At 37.6% G+C, this 15,677-nt stretch overlaps 1 protein-coding gene across 1 annotated transcript; it reads right to left on the reverse strand.

Moving 5' to 3' along the window:
• Window positions 1-13,598: 13,598 nt before the first annotated feature.
• LOC112661772 (keratin-associated protein 8-1) lies at window positions 13,599-14,136 on the reverse strand. The gene has a single exon (XM_025449887.2). It carries the CDS (start codon window positions 14,094-14,096, stop codon window positions 13,905-13,907), a length of 192 nt encoding a protein of 63 aa, XP_025305672.1. The 5' UTR covers window positions 14,097-14,136; the 3' UTR covers window positions 13,599-13,904.
• Window positions 14,137-15,677: the final 1,541 nt, after the last annotated feature.

Below are 15,677 nucleotides of genomic sequence, written 5' to 3' on the forward strand. Positions count from 1 at the left end.
GTGACTAAAATCACTTCAGTATGACAGATATTTTGAGGTGATAGAATTGTTCTGTATCCTGATTGTACTGATGAATATATAGGTTCAGGCATGTTTCAAAACACATTCACAATTTTACTATATCTTGATTAAAAAAAAAACTTAAAATCTAGCTTGATAGAGAATTTCCCTAAAGGCATCATAATCCTCCATTCATTTTGATGGTACAGATTATATTGTTAAAGTGTTGTTTTTCTTAGAGTTTTAACTTTATATTATATTGTTTTACTACTTATACAAATGCCTTATATGAAATTTTGCTTTGATGTTGCCACATAGGCTGACATTGCAGGGGATTATAAGAAATAGAAACTCCTTATAACGGCAATTATGAAAGTATTCTTTAAGTGGTATTTAATAGTAATGATGGTAATTAAAAAAAAAAGAAAGAAAGAAAAGATTGGTTAAGGATGCCTAGGTGGTTGAGACTCTCTTGATTTTGGCTCAAATCACAAACTTACGGTGGTGAGACTGAGCCCCACATGGGGCTCCATGCTCTGAGGGGAGTCTGCTTGAGATTCTTTCTTTCCCTCTCCCTTTGCTGCTACCCCCTGCTTTCCTTCTTTCTAAAAATAAATATTTTTTTAAAACTAAAGAAGATTATTTAGCATTAACATCTAATTCAATGCAAGACCATGAGTGCACAATGCCTAGGATCCAGGGTGATACAAATATTATTCTGGGGACTTGGTTTGATCCCTTAACACAGTGAATTTTTCTGCCGTTTGTCAGTTTTTTGTCAATTTTTAAGATGTCAACTTTGGTGATTCAGGAATAAACCAGAATGTGAAATATAACTCATTATAACAAAGTTCACCTTTCCTGACCTTTTATATTTAAAGGACTTTAAAATGTATTTCTCATTTTCTTTCATGTAATCAATGAAATAAGTCAAGAATACTTAAAAGAATAACTTTTTCTGAGCCTGCTGTGTGAGGCAAATACCACACTAACATCATTGGAGTTTACTGTAATTCACAATTTTGTCCTTCTATTAGTAATGTTTTAACCATTAAACTCATATACATACTCAAGAAAATAGCCATATAAACAAAAAGTGAACTGAAAGCAGAATATGATAGACATAGAAAGGATGTAAATTTCAAGATAGCTTCTGTACATTGATTCTTCTAGTTGACATTGTAAGCATTGAGGCAGAATAAAGACAACAGGAAACTGGAGCCATTCTTTAAAAGCTAAAAAAAACCTGGGGCGCCTGGGTGGCTCAGTGGGTTGAGCATCCAATTCTTGATTTTGGCTCAGGTCATGGTCTCAGTGTCATGAGACTGATTCTTTTTCTCTCTCTTTCCTCCCATACTCACTCTCTATTTCTCTTTCTCTCTCAAAAATAAAAATAAAAGTGAAAATTTTTGGAAAGGCTAAAAAAGCCTTGCTGAACAACACAACACACTGGAGATCTGGAGATTAGAGAGGTTAGGGCTAATTAGTCCCCAGATTTCTTACTTGAGAGTACAATATGAAAAAGAGGAAGGCAAGAAAAGTCCATGCAAAGTTACCATAGAATGTCTGCTTTTTTCTTAAATCTCAATACCCCTTTAATAGAATGCTTTGAATAACAAAGTATTGTGTTCATTGCAAAATGCAGTTGAAAAATATATCCACAAAGAATGAATCAAGTGAAAAGAACAAAATTGAAAATCATATTAATAGCCTAAGCTAAGCATATTTTTTAGAAGAAGGAATCAGTTAAAAAAAAAAGGAAACCCAAAAAAAGGAAACCAGAATTTAGTGGAAAAACTAAAAATCAAATAAAAACTCTGAGGGAATTTAAGGTACAGCATTCTATCAAGAAAAATTAAGACTTCAATTAAAGTTCAACCCACAAAATTCAAGATCACTCTGCTTTACACAATTAAATACAAAGAGAATTTGAAGGTCACATTTTATCCTCAAGAAAGCTGTCCATAAAACATCGCTTCAAGTTTGGCTCCTGAGAATGCAGATTATTAAATAGTTCACATGGTCAGAGGTTAATCAATAGAGGTCAAATATCCAATATCTCCTGTAGTCAAGTGGCTAGAAGCTTCCATATCCATATCCAAAGCTATAGCCCTCTAGGGAGTAGGTGTGTCCATAACCACAACCAACACCTACCCCCTAACCCTAACTGCCTCAGCAGGATCCTGGGTAGATGCACCTACTGAAGAAGCCAAAGGACATTTTGTTAGGAAATGAGTATTTAGTAGCAAAAGACCATGTTTCCTGAGAATGATCCATCTGTCTAAGGTCTTTCATACACCCCCACTAGACAATGTCCTAACAAATACCTCCTTCATTCTTGGAGTCTTCATTGGTCTTTAAAATGATTTGAGGTTAACAACCACCTCTATTGAGTTTGCCCTTCAATGGAGAAGCTACTGGAAAGTCATTAGTCTTTGGTAAAAGGAGATTGCCATTTAACCATAAAAAATCAGGCTTCCAAATAATCAAAAATATTCTTTTTTTATATAAATATTTTATTTATTTATTCATGAGAGACACAGAAAGAGGTAGACACACAGGGAGAGGGAGAAGCAGGCTCCCTGAGGGGAGCCTGATTCAGGACTTCATCCCAGGACCCTGGGATCACAATCTGAGCCAAAGGCAGATGTTCAACCACTGAGCCACCCAGATGCCCCCTATCGTAAATACTCTTACTGTATTATTTAACATTGCTTACAGATTACAGATATTTTTTGGTCACACAAAATGGACTGCTAACACTGTCTAAACTATGGGGTTAAATAAAGATACTAAGAGATTCTTCTCCTTCTTTTAATACATGATTGAGCCCATTATAGATATTTCCAAAACTAATGCAAATCTTCTGTTAATCATATCTCATGAGATCCAGAGTGTTTATTTCTCATTAAGAATCTATTCCACAGGGATGCCTGGGTGGCTCAGTGGCTGAGCATCTGCCTTGACTCAGATCACCCCGTGTGTGATCCAGGGTCCTGGGATCAAGTCCCATATCTGGCTCCTGTGGAGAGCTTGCATCTCCCTCTGCCTGTGTCTCTGCCTCTTTCTCTTTCTGTCTCTCATGAATAAATAAATAAAATCTTTTTTAAAAAGTTGGGCACCTCGGGTGGCTCAGCGGTTTAGTGCTGCCTTTGGCCTGGGGCATGATCCTGGAGTCCTGGGATCAAGTCCCATGTTGAGTTCCCTGCATGGAGCCTGCTTCTCCCTCTGCCTGTGTCTCTGCACCTCTCTCTCTCTCTCTCATGAATAAATAAATAAATCTTTAAAAAAATCTATTCCACAATGTAATTCCAAATATTTTGCATTCAATGATTGCTTAATATTTATCAATTATGAGGAAATATATTTTATATTTATGAGTTTTTGAGGATGACCGCTACCTTCCTTAACTTTTTAATGAATTTTCAGTTTCTTAACTGTTCCTTCTTTTTCATGGAATTATGAACCATGTTTAGGTTCTAACTTATTAAATAACATTGTTTCTAACCAAGATCTACCCGGCATGAGAAAATAATGAAAAGAACGAAGTATTTCAGAGGGCCAACCATGTGAGATAAAAGACAGATATAGTTTCTCTCAATAATCTATCCTCAAGAAACATGACTTTGTATAACTAATTATAGGTCAGCACTCAGAATGAGAAAAATATATCAGAAATGTAACATTAGCCTTTCAACCAAAACTTAAAGATTTTGTGAACAGTCTCTCTACATCTTACATATTTTAAATTATCAAGCCAACTGGCTTTCACTTATTTAAATACTCCCAAGAATATAATCAATTATTACTGGGAAAAGTCCCATGAGATGACTGAAATAAGAAAAAACCTAGATTATAATATCAAAGTACAAATTTAATAAAATAAAAATAATTCTTCTAATTTTTACTTAATTCTTAAAATACCCCATTTTTTAGAAAAGTGTAACAGAAGATGGTATGGAACTTGATATATATTTTAGAAAAGTTAATGAAAAGAACATATTCAGATTTTTAGTTAACCTCGAATTGCTCATGTTTAAGTCTACCTTTGTATAAGGATCCAAATCATATCAGGAATCCTATTGCAGGGGTGCCTGGGTAGCTCAGTTGGTTAAGTCTCTGCCTTCAGCTCAAGTCATGATCCCAGTGTCCTGGGATTGAGCCCCACTGAGGCAGCAGGCTCCCCGCTTCCCAAGAAGTCTGCTCCTCTCCCACTGCCCCTCCCTCTGCTTGTCTTCTCTCTCTTGCTCTCACTCTTTCCCTCTCAAATAAATAAATAAAATCTTAAAAAAAAAAAAAGAATCCTATTGGAACTATTTTTAATATGAGGTGGAAGAACAAAGTGTTGGCTTCAAAGTTGGGAATATACCAATGTACTTCTTTATTTCCTTTAATAAAATGTATAACGTGTCCAAGGATGTATCTCAACCTTGCATGGACTTGCTTGTATTTCTTTTATCACTTACTAGAATGTAATTTGGTTAATATGTAATATAATGACAAAACCACAGTAGTAGAATTGGAAGAATTGAATTCTGTTCTGAGATCTGCTTATTGTTTGCCTGACCTTTGAGTAACACCACATTCTGTGCCTTGGTCGCAAGGTTGTAAAGAAGAGATAAGTGCCTTTTCTAATTTAAGAGGTTTTGTGAAGTTCTAAAAAAGCAATCTACATGAGTATACAGTGAAATCATAAGGTACAACAGATATGTATATTAAAATCATTGTTTTCTTTTGTTTATTCCAAATCTCTTTTTAAGATTTTATTTATTTATTCATAAGAGACAGAGGGAGAGAGAGGCAGAGACACAAGTAGAGGGAGAAGCAGGCTCCATGCAGGGAGCCCGACGTGGGACTCGATCCTGGGTCTCCAGGATCACACCCTGGGCTGAAGGCGGGGCTAAACCACTGCACCACCAGGTCTGCCCCAAATCTAACTCTTAAAAGTGGTTAACTAAAATTATTCTATATTAATTTGATAAACCATTGCACTTAATGTTCTAAAGCAGTATTGCACTGATGCAGCAAGCATCACAGTCTCTTAAATGGTTTATTAAAACACATATTGCTGACTCTGTAGATCTTAGAGGAAAAAAGGCAGAAGGCTTGAGAATTTCTTTCTAAAATATTCCCAGAGTTAATGTTACTGGTTCAGAAACCACACTTGGAAAAACATGGTTCTAGAGATGAGATAAAATTAAATAATATGATAGAGAAATCTATGTTCATAACCACACGTTAATACATTTAATTTCAGTGAATTTCAAATTGATCGAGTATGTGAGGTATACTTCAAAATAGACAGTCATTTTGTATTATTTGGGATCCAAAGTGAATTGGTTGGATTTTGTTACTAGACTTTGGATTTTGAAATGCAAACAAAATTAACCAGGACATCATCAAGTCCGCATTTGAATTGGCCTGGATATTAGGGCTAACACCTTCTGATAAAATATAAAAGTCAATCTTCATTTTACGGATTTAAAACATTGTTTCTTTGTACGATGTAACTAAAATGTGCCTGCCAGAAACGTATTTAAACCACATGTCCTATATCAACTCAGATAAGTTTTTAAGAAGAAAACAGAAGTGCCCTCAAGATGAAGAACTACTGACAAATATGCTAGGGGAGAACATGCATCAAATAAGAATCACAAACCTAAATGATGAACTTCTGGAAAAGGTTCAAAGACATAAAGGCTGAAGGTGATGTGTCTTGAAGTGAATCTGGTCCAGTGTATGCAAAAGCTGCATTTGGCCAAGCACCATCTTGGGACTCAAAGAAAGATAGAATCAGACTGAAAACAAAAGAACAAAGTGTCCCAGAAGTGCCAAGGTCTCAGACATGCAGATCAACCAGTAGACTGCTGTTGCCCAGTGTAGCCAAGTGGTCAATAACTACTATAGCCATAATCCAGGACATTGCCCACAGGTAAGAAAGTGCTACCATATATATAGTCAGGACTGTGGCCCAGGGAATACCCAAAACTTCTCCAGTAGCCGTTTGAGTTGAAGTCCTCAGGGAAGAGGTCACAATATATTTGCCCAAGGATAAAGATTTGATCAGGCATTAGGGCTGAGGGCTACAGCATGTAATGGGATCTTTCTTCCTATGGGACTTGTATAACCTCAATGGAGGGCTATGATGAAGAAATGTACCTCCCTAATTCTTTAAATCAAGGGAATTAAAGTTCTCATTAATCTCCTAGATCTCATTGGGAAAACAAGAGATCCTCATTATTTTAGAAAAAAGTTTGAGCTTGACTAACTGCCAAAAAGGAATTCTTCTTTATGGGTTTTGTCCCTGTAATGAGAAATTACGGCTGTGTCTTCAAAGTCTTAGATTAAAACAGACTCCAAATTTAAGCCTCCAATTATCAGACTTCTCAACAACAAAAAATATGCTTGCTGCAATATCAAACCATATTTTTAGTCCACAGGAATTTACTGAATGTCCTCATGCTTCATAAAACCCTATTCCAGCATTTGAGGTATAGATATTAAAGAGTTTATAGATCTAACAAACCTTTTAAACTAGAAGCAAAAGCAAGACAAATAAGCCTACAATCAAAATAAATATATACAACTAAATGCCATAATTATAAAATGTTGAGTGGACACAGTGGGGCAGGGATTACAGTAGGAGTTTGTGTATATATAAAATGGCCCAGTAAATTAAGCCTTGAGGACCAGGAAGAGTGTAGCATAGCACTCAGGTGACAAAGTAAAGTTTCTCTTGATGTTGTAAATTACAAAAACAAAATTCGAAAGCAGACAAGGAATGTGGACAGCTGAGATGGTGCTTTAAAAAATTATTTATGACACTTGCTAAAGATCGGAAAGCCTGACTTTATTCAAGGGAACAACTATAGTTTAGTAGTATGAGTTTTAAAATAGTGAAGAGAGCTTGGGCTCAACTTCAAATATAAAGAAAAGTGGGCATTTATAGCCATGGAACAGGGCAGGAGTCACTGGATGGAAAATTACAAAGAGGGAGGTATCAAGGGTAAGAAGGAAGGGGGTTGGTTTCAGGCTAAATCGATCTAGTAGGATTCTTGCTGAAGGCAGGCCAAGGTGATCAGATGTCACCTGGTAAATGGTGGAGGATGAGGAGCCTGATATAGAGGGTCATCAGATATTGATGGGGGTGGGGTGGGATTGGTCTGTGTGGCTTAACTCACTTAGCAGATTTCTTAATAAATTTGACAATGCAGAGACAAACATGGAAGACCAAAAGTCAGAGCGTAGTTGAGAAGAGAGTTCAGAGGAGCCTGCCTAGTTTGGCCAAGTTGAAAATCTTTGTCAGATAAACATGCCTCTTCTCCTTCCCTTTATTGCCTTCTCCATTGGCCTTCTATTTCTGGGCTGTGCAACTTTGAACAGCTCATTCATCTCATCATTCTTAGGCAGAACATCAAATCATTATTACATTTATGATGAATTGTACTGAAAAATATACTGTATTTGATTTCTCTAAAATTCTAAGAGACATAGTTGAATGAATGTCATTGACCGAGCTAGGGGAAGTGAAGTTGCTACATGGTGTTATCACTTCATGCTTTTGGTACTCCTGACCAAATGGCATCCATAGCCCTCTCCTCCACATCAGGAGTGTTTCTGGGCTCAGAGTCCACACACTTATGAAATCTCTCTTGGATGTCACAAAAAAACCCTAGCCATATAGTAACATTTTCAGACTTGAACAAATGATTTTCAAAGGAACTTATTGCATGATTAGGGATTCTTTAGTTTAATTTGAAAAAAAATAACATCCTGCCTTTCCATTCATAATGTATTTATTGGAGACTCAATATGAGCTCACTGCTGTGCTTTATTTTGGGGACACAGTGATGAACAGACAGTTAAGAACCATTCATGGAGCATACAGTTCTACAGGATAAAATTGAAGTCAATTCTGGTTAGTAAGAGCAAGGCAGCAAGGCCTTAGCATCAAACACACCTGATTAGAACCCTACTCTGTCTTTCTCCAGCCTTGAGACATGAACACATCATTTGAACTTTCTAAATTTCAGCTTCCTCATGAAGCAAATAAAATCTGGAAGAAAACCAACCTCCTGAGGATATAAAGAGGAGTAATGAACTACTACAAGTTCAGGAACATACTAAATATTAGTTCTCTTTGCCTAATTATTTTGTCATTGGAACGACTGAAAAATCAGATTTAAAATGATGGCTTCATCTGGGATAAACCCACATTAGAAGGTTTTCAGTGTCATACGAGATCAATGGGAAGAAATATATGTTTACTAAATAAACATTTAGCTCAAAAGTAGATATGCTGTTGTCGAGTACATAAGTTGGTTGGTTGGTTGGTTGGTTAGTTTTAAGTATGATTCATTTGCACCTTTGCCATCAGAAAGTCATGAGTTGAACATGTCCATTGGGCAGCAACTATTATAGCTTGGCTAGCTCTGAGAAAGACCACCCTGTAGCTAAAGGAGAATTATGGAAAATCAAAAATAACATCCATGTGAGTATGAAGCATTTCCAGTTTCTGCTTTGCTTTTGTGTCTGAAGTTTTGGGCAAAAGAGCAAGCAAACCCTTCTTGGAAAAAGAAAAAAAGAATTTCACTTTAAAATTTTTAATCAAATGCCTGTGTCATCCATTTATTCCTCAGTGATACATGTTTATGTTTCTTTTGTATCTTTAGTAAGTAAAGGAAAACTCTGACTTGTAAGGTATTTAACAGTCTTCCTGAGGTGTCCATTGTAGCTGAAAGCCCTATGTGGGAGGCGGTTTGGGGGGCAGGGCCGGTGTGAATCTCTGAAAATGATGACTTATTTTGATTGTAAGATTTCTCTGTACTGGGAAGGTGCTTCTCTTGATCACTCTTCTTAGAATCTGTTCATAAATCTGCTTAAGAATTAGCCCTGCCTTAATATGATCTGTGAAAATAGAAGAAAATTCTGTTTTCTTAGGATTCGCTAAGAAGTGAGAAATTTAAGGGGATGCCTGGGTGGCTCAGCAGTTGAGTGTCCGCCTTTAGCTCAGCATGATCCCACATTGGGCTCCCTGCATGGAGCCTGCTTCTCCCTCTGCCTGTCTCTGCCTCTCTCTTTCTCTGTATCTCTGATGAATAAATAAATAAAATCTTAAAATAGAAGAAGAAACTTAAGCACAAAAGTATAGAACAAAAAACAAGAAAATGCAGGCAAAAGAGAAATGAAAGAAAGGGAGAATCATTTGGTCACTTCACATATGCAAAAACAATGTACATATGGCATAGGGTCTCCTACATATATAGACTCACTATGACTCCACCATCTTCATTCACATTCTTGATGGTCATAACTTCATAGCCAAAATTTTCATTGGATACTCATCAAATACTGTGCTCACATAAGAAGTAATATTTGAAGAGCATTTCTCTACCAACCATTTGATAAGGGCAGATATTAGAAACCTTCAAAATAGTCTTTAGAGAATATTTGGGAAATGTTGAACAGGAAATCACATAACATATTTTCTATCAAATTAGCCCTGGAAAATTCTTTGGGACTTTAAACCTCTCCTGTGAACCAAATGGGTCAATATACTTAGCATTCATATATTTAGCTACAACTAATGAATCATTGCTTCTGAGTAATCAAGGAACAGAGAGCCTAACGATTAAGGCAGAGGGCTTAGGAGAGTGGACAGGAAGCCTGAAACCAGGTGGTGGGTATTAGTGAAAGACCTAAGAATATATCTTTGACATATAGAATGTAAAAAGGCTCAAAACAAAGAAACTTGCAGCATTCAACATCCCTCCTTTATGGAGATGGAAATAAGTCATTAAGAAAATGGTAAGCAGAGTAGAAATAACACTGCCCTCTGCTTTCAAGTGAGGCTGATGCCATGCAATTTTTTTCTGTGCAACATTTAGTCGCAGTCTCATAATTCAAGGAGTACATCGGAATATCCTCTAGGCATGCCTTTCTTCTGGGAAAAATTACTCTGTACTATCCCAAAATTTGAAGGAAAAGATTTCTCACTTTGTCTCCCTCTCTCTTTCTCTCAAATGTTCTTCTGTAGATAAGATTCCTTTAATATTCAAATAACTGGTCTGGGTTCTACAGGTTCTATTCAGGAGGGAAATCTTAAATATACAATAGTTAGTTTTTCAGATACTTAGGAGCAATAAACAATGGGAAGGTAGGAAAGGGCAGCCCCTGTGGCCCAGCAGTTTAGCGCCACCTTCAGCCCAGGGCGTGATCCTGGAGACCCAGGATTGAGTCCCACATCAGGCTTCTTCCTGTATGGAGCCTGCTTCTCCCTCTGCCTGACTCTCTCTCTCTCTCTGTCTTTCATGAATAAATAAATAAAATCTTAAAAAAAAGAAAAACAATATTTTTCATGTGTGACCTGAGATTAATCCAAGCCATCAAATGTGCAAACATCAGACTTCCAATCCACAAATGGTTATGAATTAAAGGAGAGTTATAAGATGTTATCAAATGGATGTTTAACATCTTTTTCATGCTTTTTAAAGAAATCTGTGAGATAACCCATATTTATGGAGTTTCTACTATGTGCAGGGCACTAAACTTGGCTCAGTTCAACGGCAAAACTCATGTACGATTAGAAACAAATATCAAGGGGGCCTGGGTGGTTCAGTCAGTTAAGTGACTAACTCTTGATTTTAGCTCAGGTCATGATCTCATGGAACCTGAGATTGAGTCCTGTGTTGGGCTCCAAGCTGAGCATGGAGCTTGCTTAAGATTCTCTCTCACTCACTCTCTGCCCTTCCTCTCTCTCTATATTCTCTCTCTCTCTCTCTTTCTCTCTTTCTCTCTCCTCCTCTAAAAAAAAAAAAAGAAAGAAAGAAAGAAATAGCTAACTACACCCCCTAAAGATCACAGCTAAGCCTGGATGTAGCATCAAATATTCTTCCTATTTCCTTTTCACTATATCTGTAGAATGTTACTTATTCTGTTTTCATTTTTATGGATCCTACATCAATATAGATGAAAAATATTAGTTCCCAGATTCAAAATAAATAGAAGAAACTAAAAAGGATGGGAAATGCAATTCATAATAAAAGACTCTGTAATTGTTCCAAATTGGGGGCAAAGGTAATAGTTAGGGATATTTGGTTAAATACAAATTCCCAGACCCTGTATAAGATTTTCTCATCAGAAGGGAGGTGAAAAGCAGGGACTAAGTATATGCATTTTTTTAAAACCATAGGTTGGAGAAATGAATTACAGTTGAAAATCGCTGAATGATATCAAGTAATGTAGAGCATTTTCATGTTATGTAGGGAAATACGAGTTTATAAAATCATCCAATAATACCCTTTCTCCTTTAAGCAGAACATGGCATCAGTATCTTCAGCCCCAGTAATTTGACTGGAAAGTCCCAAGCAAGGTGTACTTCAATGTACATCTCATACATCTGTCAATATAAAGGATTTCTTCCTTTGTCCTTAGTTTGTGATGTAAATGATTTTCGTTTTAGATAGATTAATAGATGACAAGTGTGTGTGTATGTGTGTGTGCGCGCGCGCACGCTCATGTAATGGCCTGAAACAGTGCTTCTTACTTTGTGGAACTTATGCCACCTCAGCTAGAAGCCCTGGGATACTTCCAAAAACTTTAGATTTTTGATCCATCCATGTTATTGCAAATGACAAGATTTCCTTCTTTTTTTAAGGCTGAATAATATTCCACTGTATATATACTACATTTTCTTTATCCATTCATCTCTCCATAAAGAGATATTATTTCTGTATTTAGCTACTATGAGTAATGCTGTGGTGAACATGAAAATACAGATAGCTCTTTCAGATGATGACTTGATTTCCTATGAGTATATACGCAGAAGAGGGATTGCTGGATTATATGGTAGATCTATTTTTAATTTTTTGAGAAATCTCCAAATTGCTTTCCATAGTGGTAAAGCCAATCTATATTCCCATGGTATGTGAAGGTTCTCTTTTCTCCACATCCTTACCAACAATTATCTTTTATCTTTTTGGTAATAGCCATTCTAATACATGTAAGGTGATAACTTATTATGTTTTGGTTTGTATTTCTCTAATGACCAGTGATATTGAGCACCCTTTCATATACTTGAAATAAAAATCATAACCATATGAGGTGGTGAATAATATGTTAATTAGCTTGACTGTGGTAATCATTTCACAATGTCTACACACATCAAAACATTATGTTGCACATCTTAAATCTATGCAATTTTTATTTGTCAATTATACTTCAATTAAGTTGAGAAAAATTTAGATTTTTGGACCACATCTCATATGTATCAAGTCAGACTTCCTAGAGGTGAAGCATAATAACTTACACTTTAGGCCAGCTCCCCAGGTGATTCTCTTGTACACACAATTTCAGAAACACGGAGGTAAGATACCTCTCTGAGATCTCTTCAAGCACAAATTTTATATAGCTCAGTCATCATTCTAGAATGATGAAACTAGACATCTAGTTTCAATCTGACCCTGTAATTTCTCTCTTTACTTTTCCTATACTATTCTAACATGCCTGTTTGATTAAATTATAATTCTCAGCATTGATTAATATCTGGCTGCTAGAAAGTTTCAAACTGGAGACTTTATTAGCTGTCACAATAGTCTACTGGGAAAGAATTTACTAAGTAAATCCTTGAACAGGATATCTTTTTGAATTTTTTAAAAAAGATATCTGTTGGATGAAATATGGTGGAGAAAATACTCTCTTCTAAAATAATCTCTCCAAATAGCCTTTACATTTTTGGCTACAAGGTGAATCAGAGACAATATAGCCATGTGCAGATATTCAATAAAAGAGCAGGGTTAAGCCCAATCCTGCTGTCACCAAGAATATTTGTGCTATACATAAAATGTTTTCAACAGGAATAATTGGTACATTTTTGACTTGGTTTATAAAAGGAATGTAGCTCTTTTCTCTAAAGGAACACAGAGAAAGGCTAATATATCTTCAGAAACACTTCTTTATGGTTACTTTTCCCCTATGTTTATGAAAAGTTACTCATATTTTAAAGAGTAAAACTTACTACCTAGTATCTATTGTACAAAGATTAAGAAGCTTCCCATCCTTGTTTCTAACCTGGAGTTTCTAAGCTGTAAAATAAACACCATAGGTTTTATGGAATAATCCCTTCCCCTAAAAGACTCTTAGACTCCTAAAATATGTCTATAGCTTTTCTATGACTTGAGGCTTCAGAATCTTTTAATAGGGAAAATGGTATTTTATTCTACACTCTCTCCTCCCCAGGAGCAGGAACACAGTGGATTTCATTTGCACTAATATGGAAAGAACTGAAAAGCCCCCCACCTCCCCATGTTGGGTTTCCTTGAGGAGGGAATAAGCAGTGAGATGAGAAACACCAAGCACTGAATGGTGTACCATTGGACCAAGGATTGGAGGTGATGTCAGAGGTAAAAGGTTAAGACAGGCTTTTTTTCCTCCTCACAAGCAGCCCCCTCTTGCCTATTTATCACACTAGATCAAGGATTATTTGCTTTCTTACTGCTTCTAAAGCCCAGGTGAGAAAAAATAAATCCACTTCCTTCCCCATTCAATGTAACAGAAAATATGCACATGCCAAGAAAAGAAACTCTGCTCAAGTAAGAGTATTATGCTGGCTGAGACAAGTTTATTGAGAATTCAACACACATATCCACAACTTTATCAAGAGTCGTGAGCATGGTGAAAAATTCAGATGAAATACATGTTTGGGTATAAAGTTTCTGAAAATGTCTCAAAGAACATCATCCAGGGAAGGCAGGTAAGGCATCGTCTGCTTTTTCATTTCTTTCCCTCTGGACTCTGGTACTAGGTCTGAGAAGCAGCAACTGGGAGGTCAAGGAGCAAAGGAGGAACGTTGAGGGTGCCTCTTAACCTTGGGAGAGAAGATTCTATGCCTCGGCAATTTCAGCAAATCAGTAGAGATCAAATGGCCAGTATCTTCTGTAGCCGAAGGCCCCACAGCCGTTGTAGCCGTAACCGAAGCCATAGCCCACTGGGGAGTAGGTGCTGCCATAGCCACAGCCCACGCTGTACCCCAGGGGGTAGCCGAAGCTGCCCCAGTAGCATCCTGGGAAGACAGCACCGGAGAAGTTGTTGCAGTGCATGGTGTCAGGAGTGGAGGGCTCAGGTAGCAGGAGAAGGTGACTCCTCTGTGTGATGATTCTCCAGTCTCAGAACCTTCTTTATATACCCTGCCTATGGGGTGTGGTTAAAAGCACAAGGCCCTCATTTTCATTCTTGGCACCAATTTTCATTCTTGACACCACAAAAAGCTCGTTAATTTGATTTGCTCTTGCGTTAGATGTCTTTACAGCTGCTTAAGAAACCTCTCACGTCATGGAATATAGGGACGGGATCCCTTCAAAGTGTGACCCTTTACTAAAAAAGCATTGCAGTGACTTCAAAGCCCTGGGTCCTATAGACCCTAGATAGAGTTCTCTGTAAGCAGACTTTATAAAACCAAGAAATGCTCTGAGGTTGTTAGCTCTTATTCAGTCCTCTTGCTCACCGAATTTCCAGAATGCACTGGTGGAGTTCAGTAAATATGTGTTGGAATAAATTAATAAATGAAGTGATAAATACATAGTAAGTCCAACTAAACTCGAGATATTTCATAGTATTCACTTGGTTAAAGAATTCTTTTTGGGGGATCCCTGGGTGGCGCAGCGGTTTAGCGCCTGCCTTTGGCCCAGGGCGCGATCCTGGGGACCTGGGATCGAATCCCACGTCGGGCTCCCGGTGCATGGAGCCTGCTTCTCCCTCTGCCTGTGTCTCTGCCTCTCTCTCTCAATCTCTCTCTCTCTCTCTCTCTCTCTCTCTCTCTCTCTCTCTGTGACTATCATAAATAAATAAAAATTTAAAAAAAAAGAATTCTTTTTGGTAGTGTGCAAGACAAATGCCACTGGGCTCATAGGAAAGTCTCCTTTTTATTCTTTCCCTATCTATAGCTACTCTAGTTTTTTTGGTTGTTGTTTTTTATAAGATTTTATTTATTTGAGTGAGAGAGCAGGAGCAGGAGCAGGGGGAAGGGGGAAGGGGAGAAGCAGACTCCCTGCTCAGCAGGAAGGCTGAGGCCAGTAGATCCCAGGACCCTGGGATCATGACCAGAGTAGAAGGCAGCCACTTAACTGAATAAGCCATCCAGGTGCCCCTATAGCTATTCTGTTTTAAAAACTGGTTAAAAATGTAATCTTAATTATAATCCCCACCTGAACTATATATCTACATCACATTTTGAGACCACTGTCTGAACTAATAATCTTATAATTGTAAAAAAAAAAAAAATTAGATTGTGGATTAATTTTTTTAAAGATTTGTTTATTTTATAGAGAGCACAAGTGAGCTGGGGGAGGGTCAGAGGGAGAAAGAGAATCCTGAGGTAGAGTTCATGCTGAGAAGGAAGCGCAGAGCCCAGTGTGGAACTTGATGCAGGTCTTGATCCCAGAACCCTGAGTTCATGATCTGAGCTGAAACCAAGAGCCAGCCACTTAACCAACCGTGCCACTCAGGCATCGAAATGAATGGTCAATGAAGGCGTTGAAATGAATGGTCAAATAAAATGACTTTTTGGGCAGCCCAGGGGGCTCTGCGGTTTGGCGCTGCCTTTGGCCAGGGCGTGATCCTGGAGACCCGGGATCGAGTCCCACATCGGGCTCCCTGCATGGAGCCTGCTTCTCCCTCTGCCT

The sequence above is a fragment of the Canis lupus genome, chromosome 31 (genome assembly GCF_003254725.2).
Source record: "Canis lupus dingo isolate Sandy chromosome 31, ASM325472v2, whole genome shotgun sequence".
NCBI classification, from domain to species: Eukaryota; Metazoa; Chordata; class Mammalia; order Carnivora; family Canidae; genus Canis; species Canis lupus.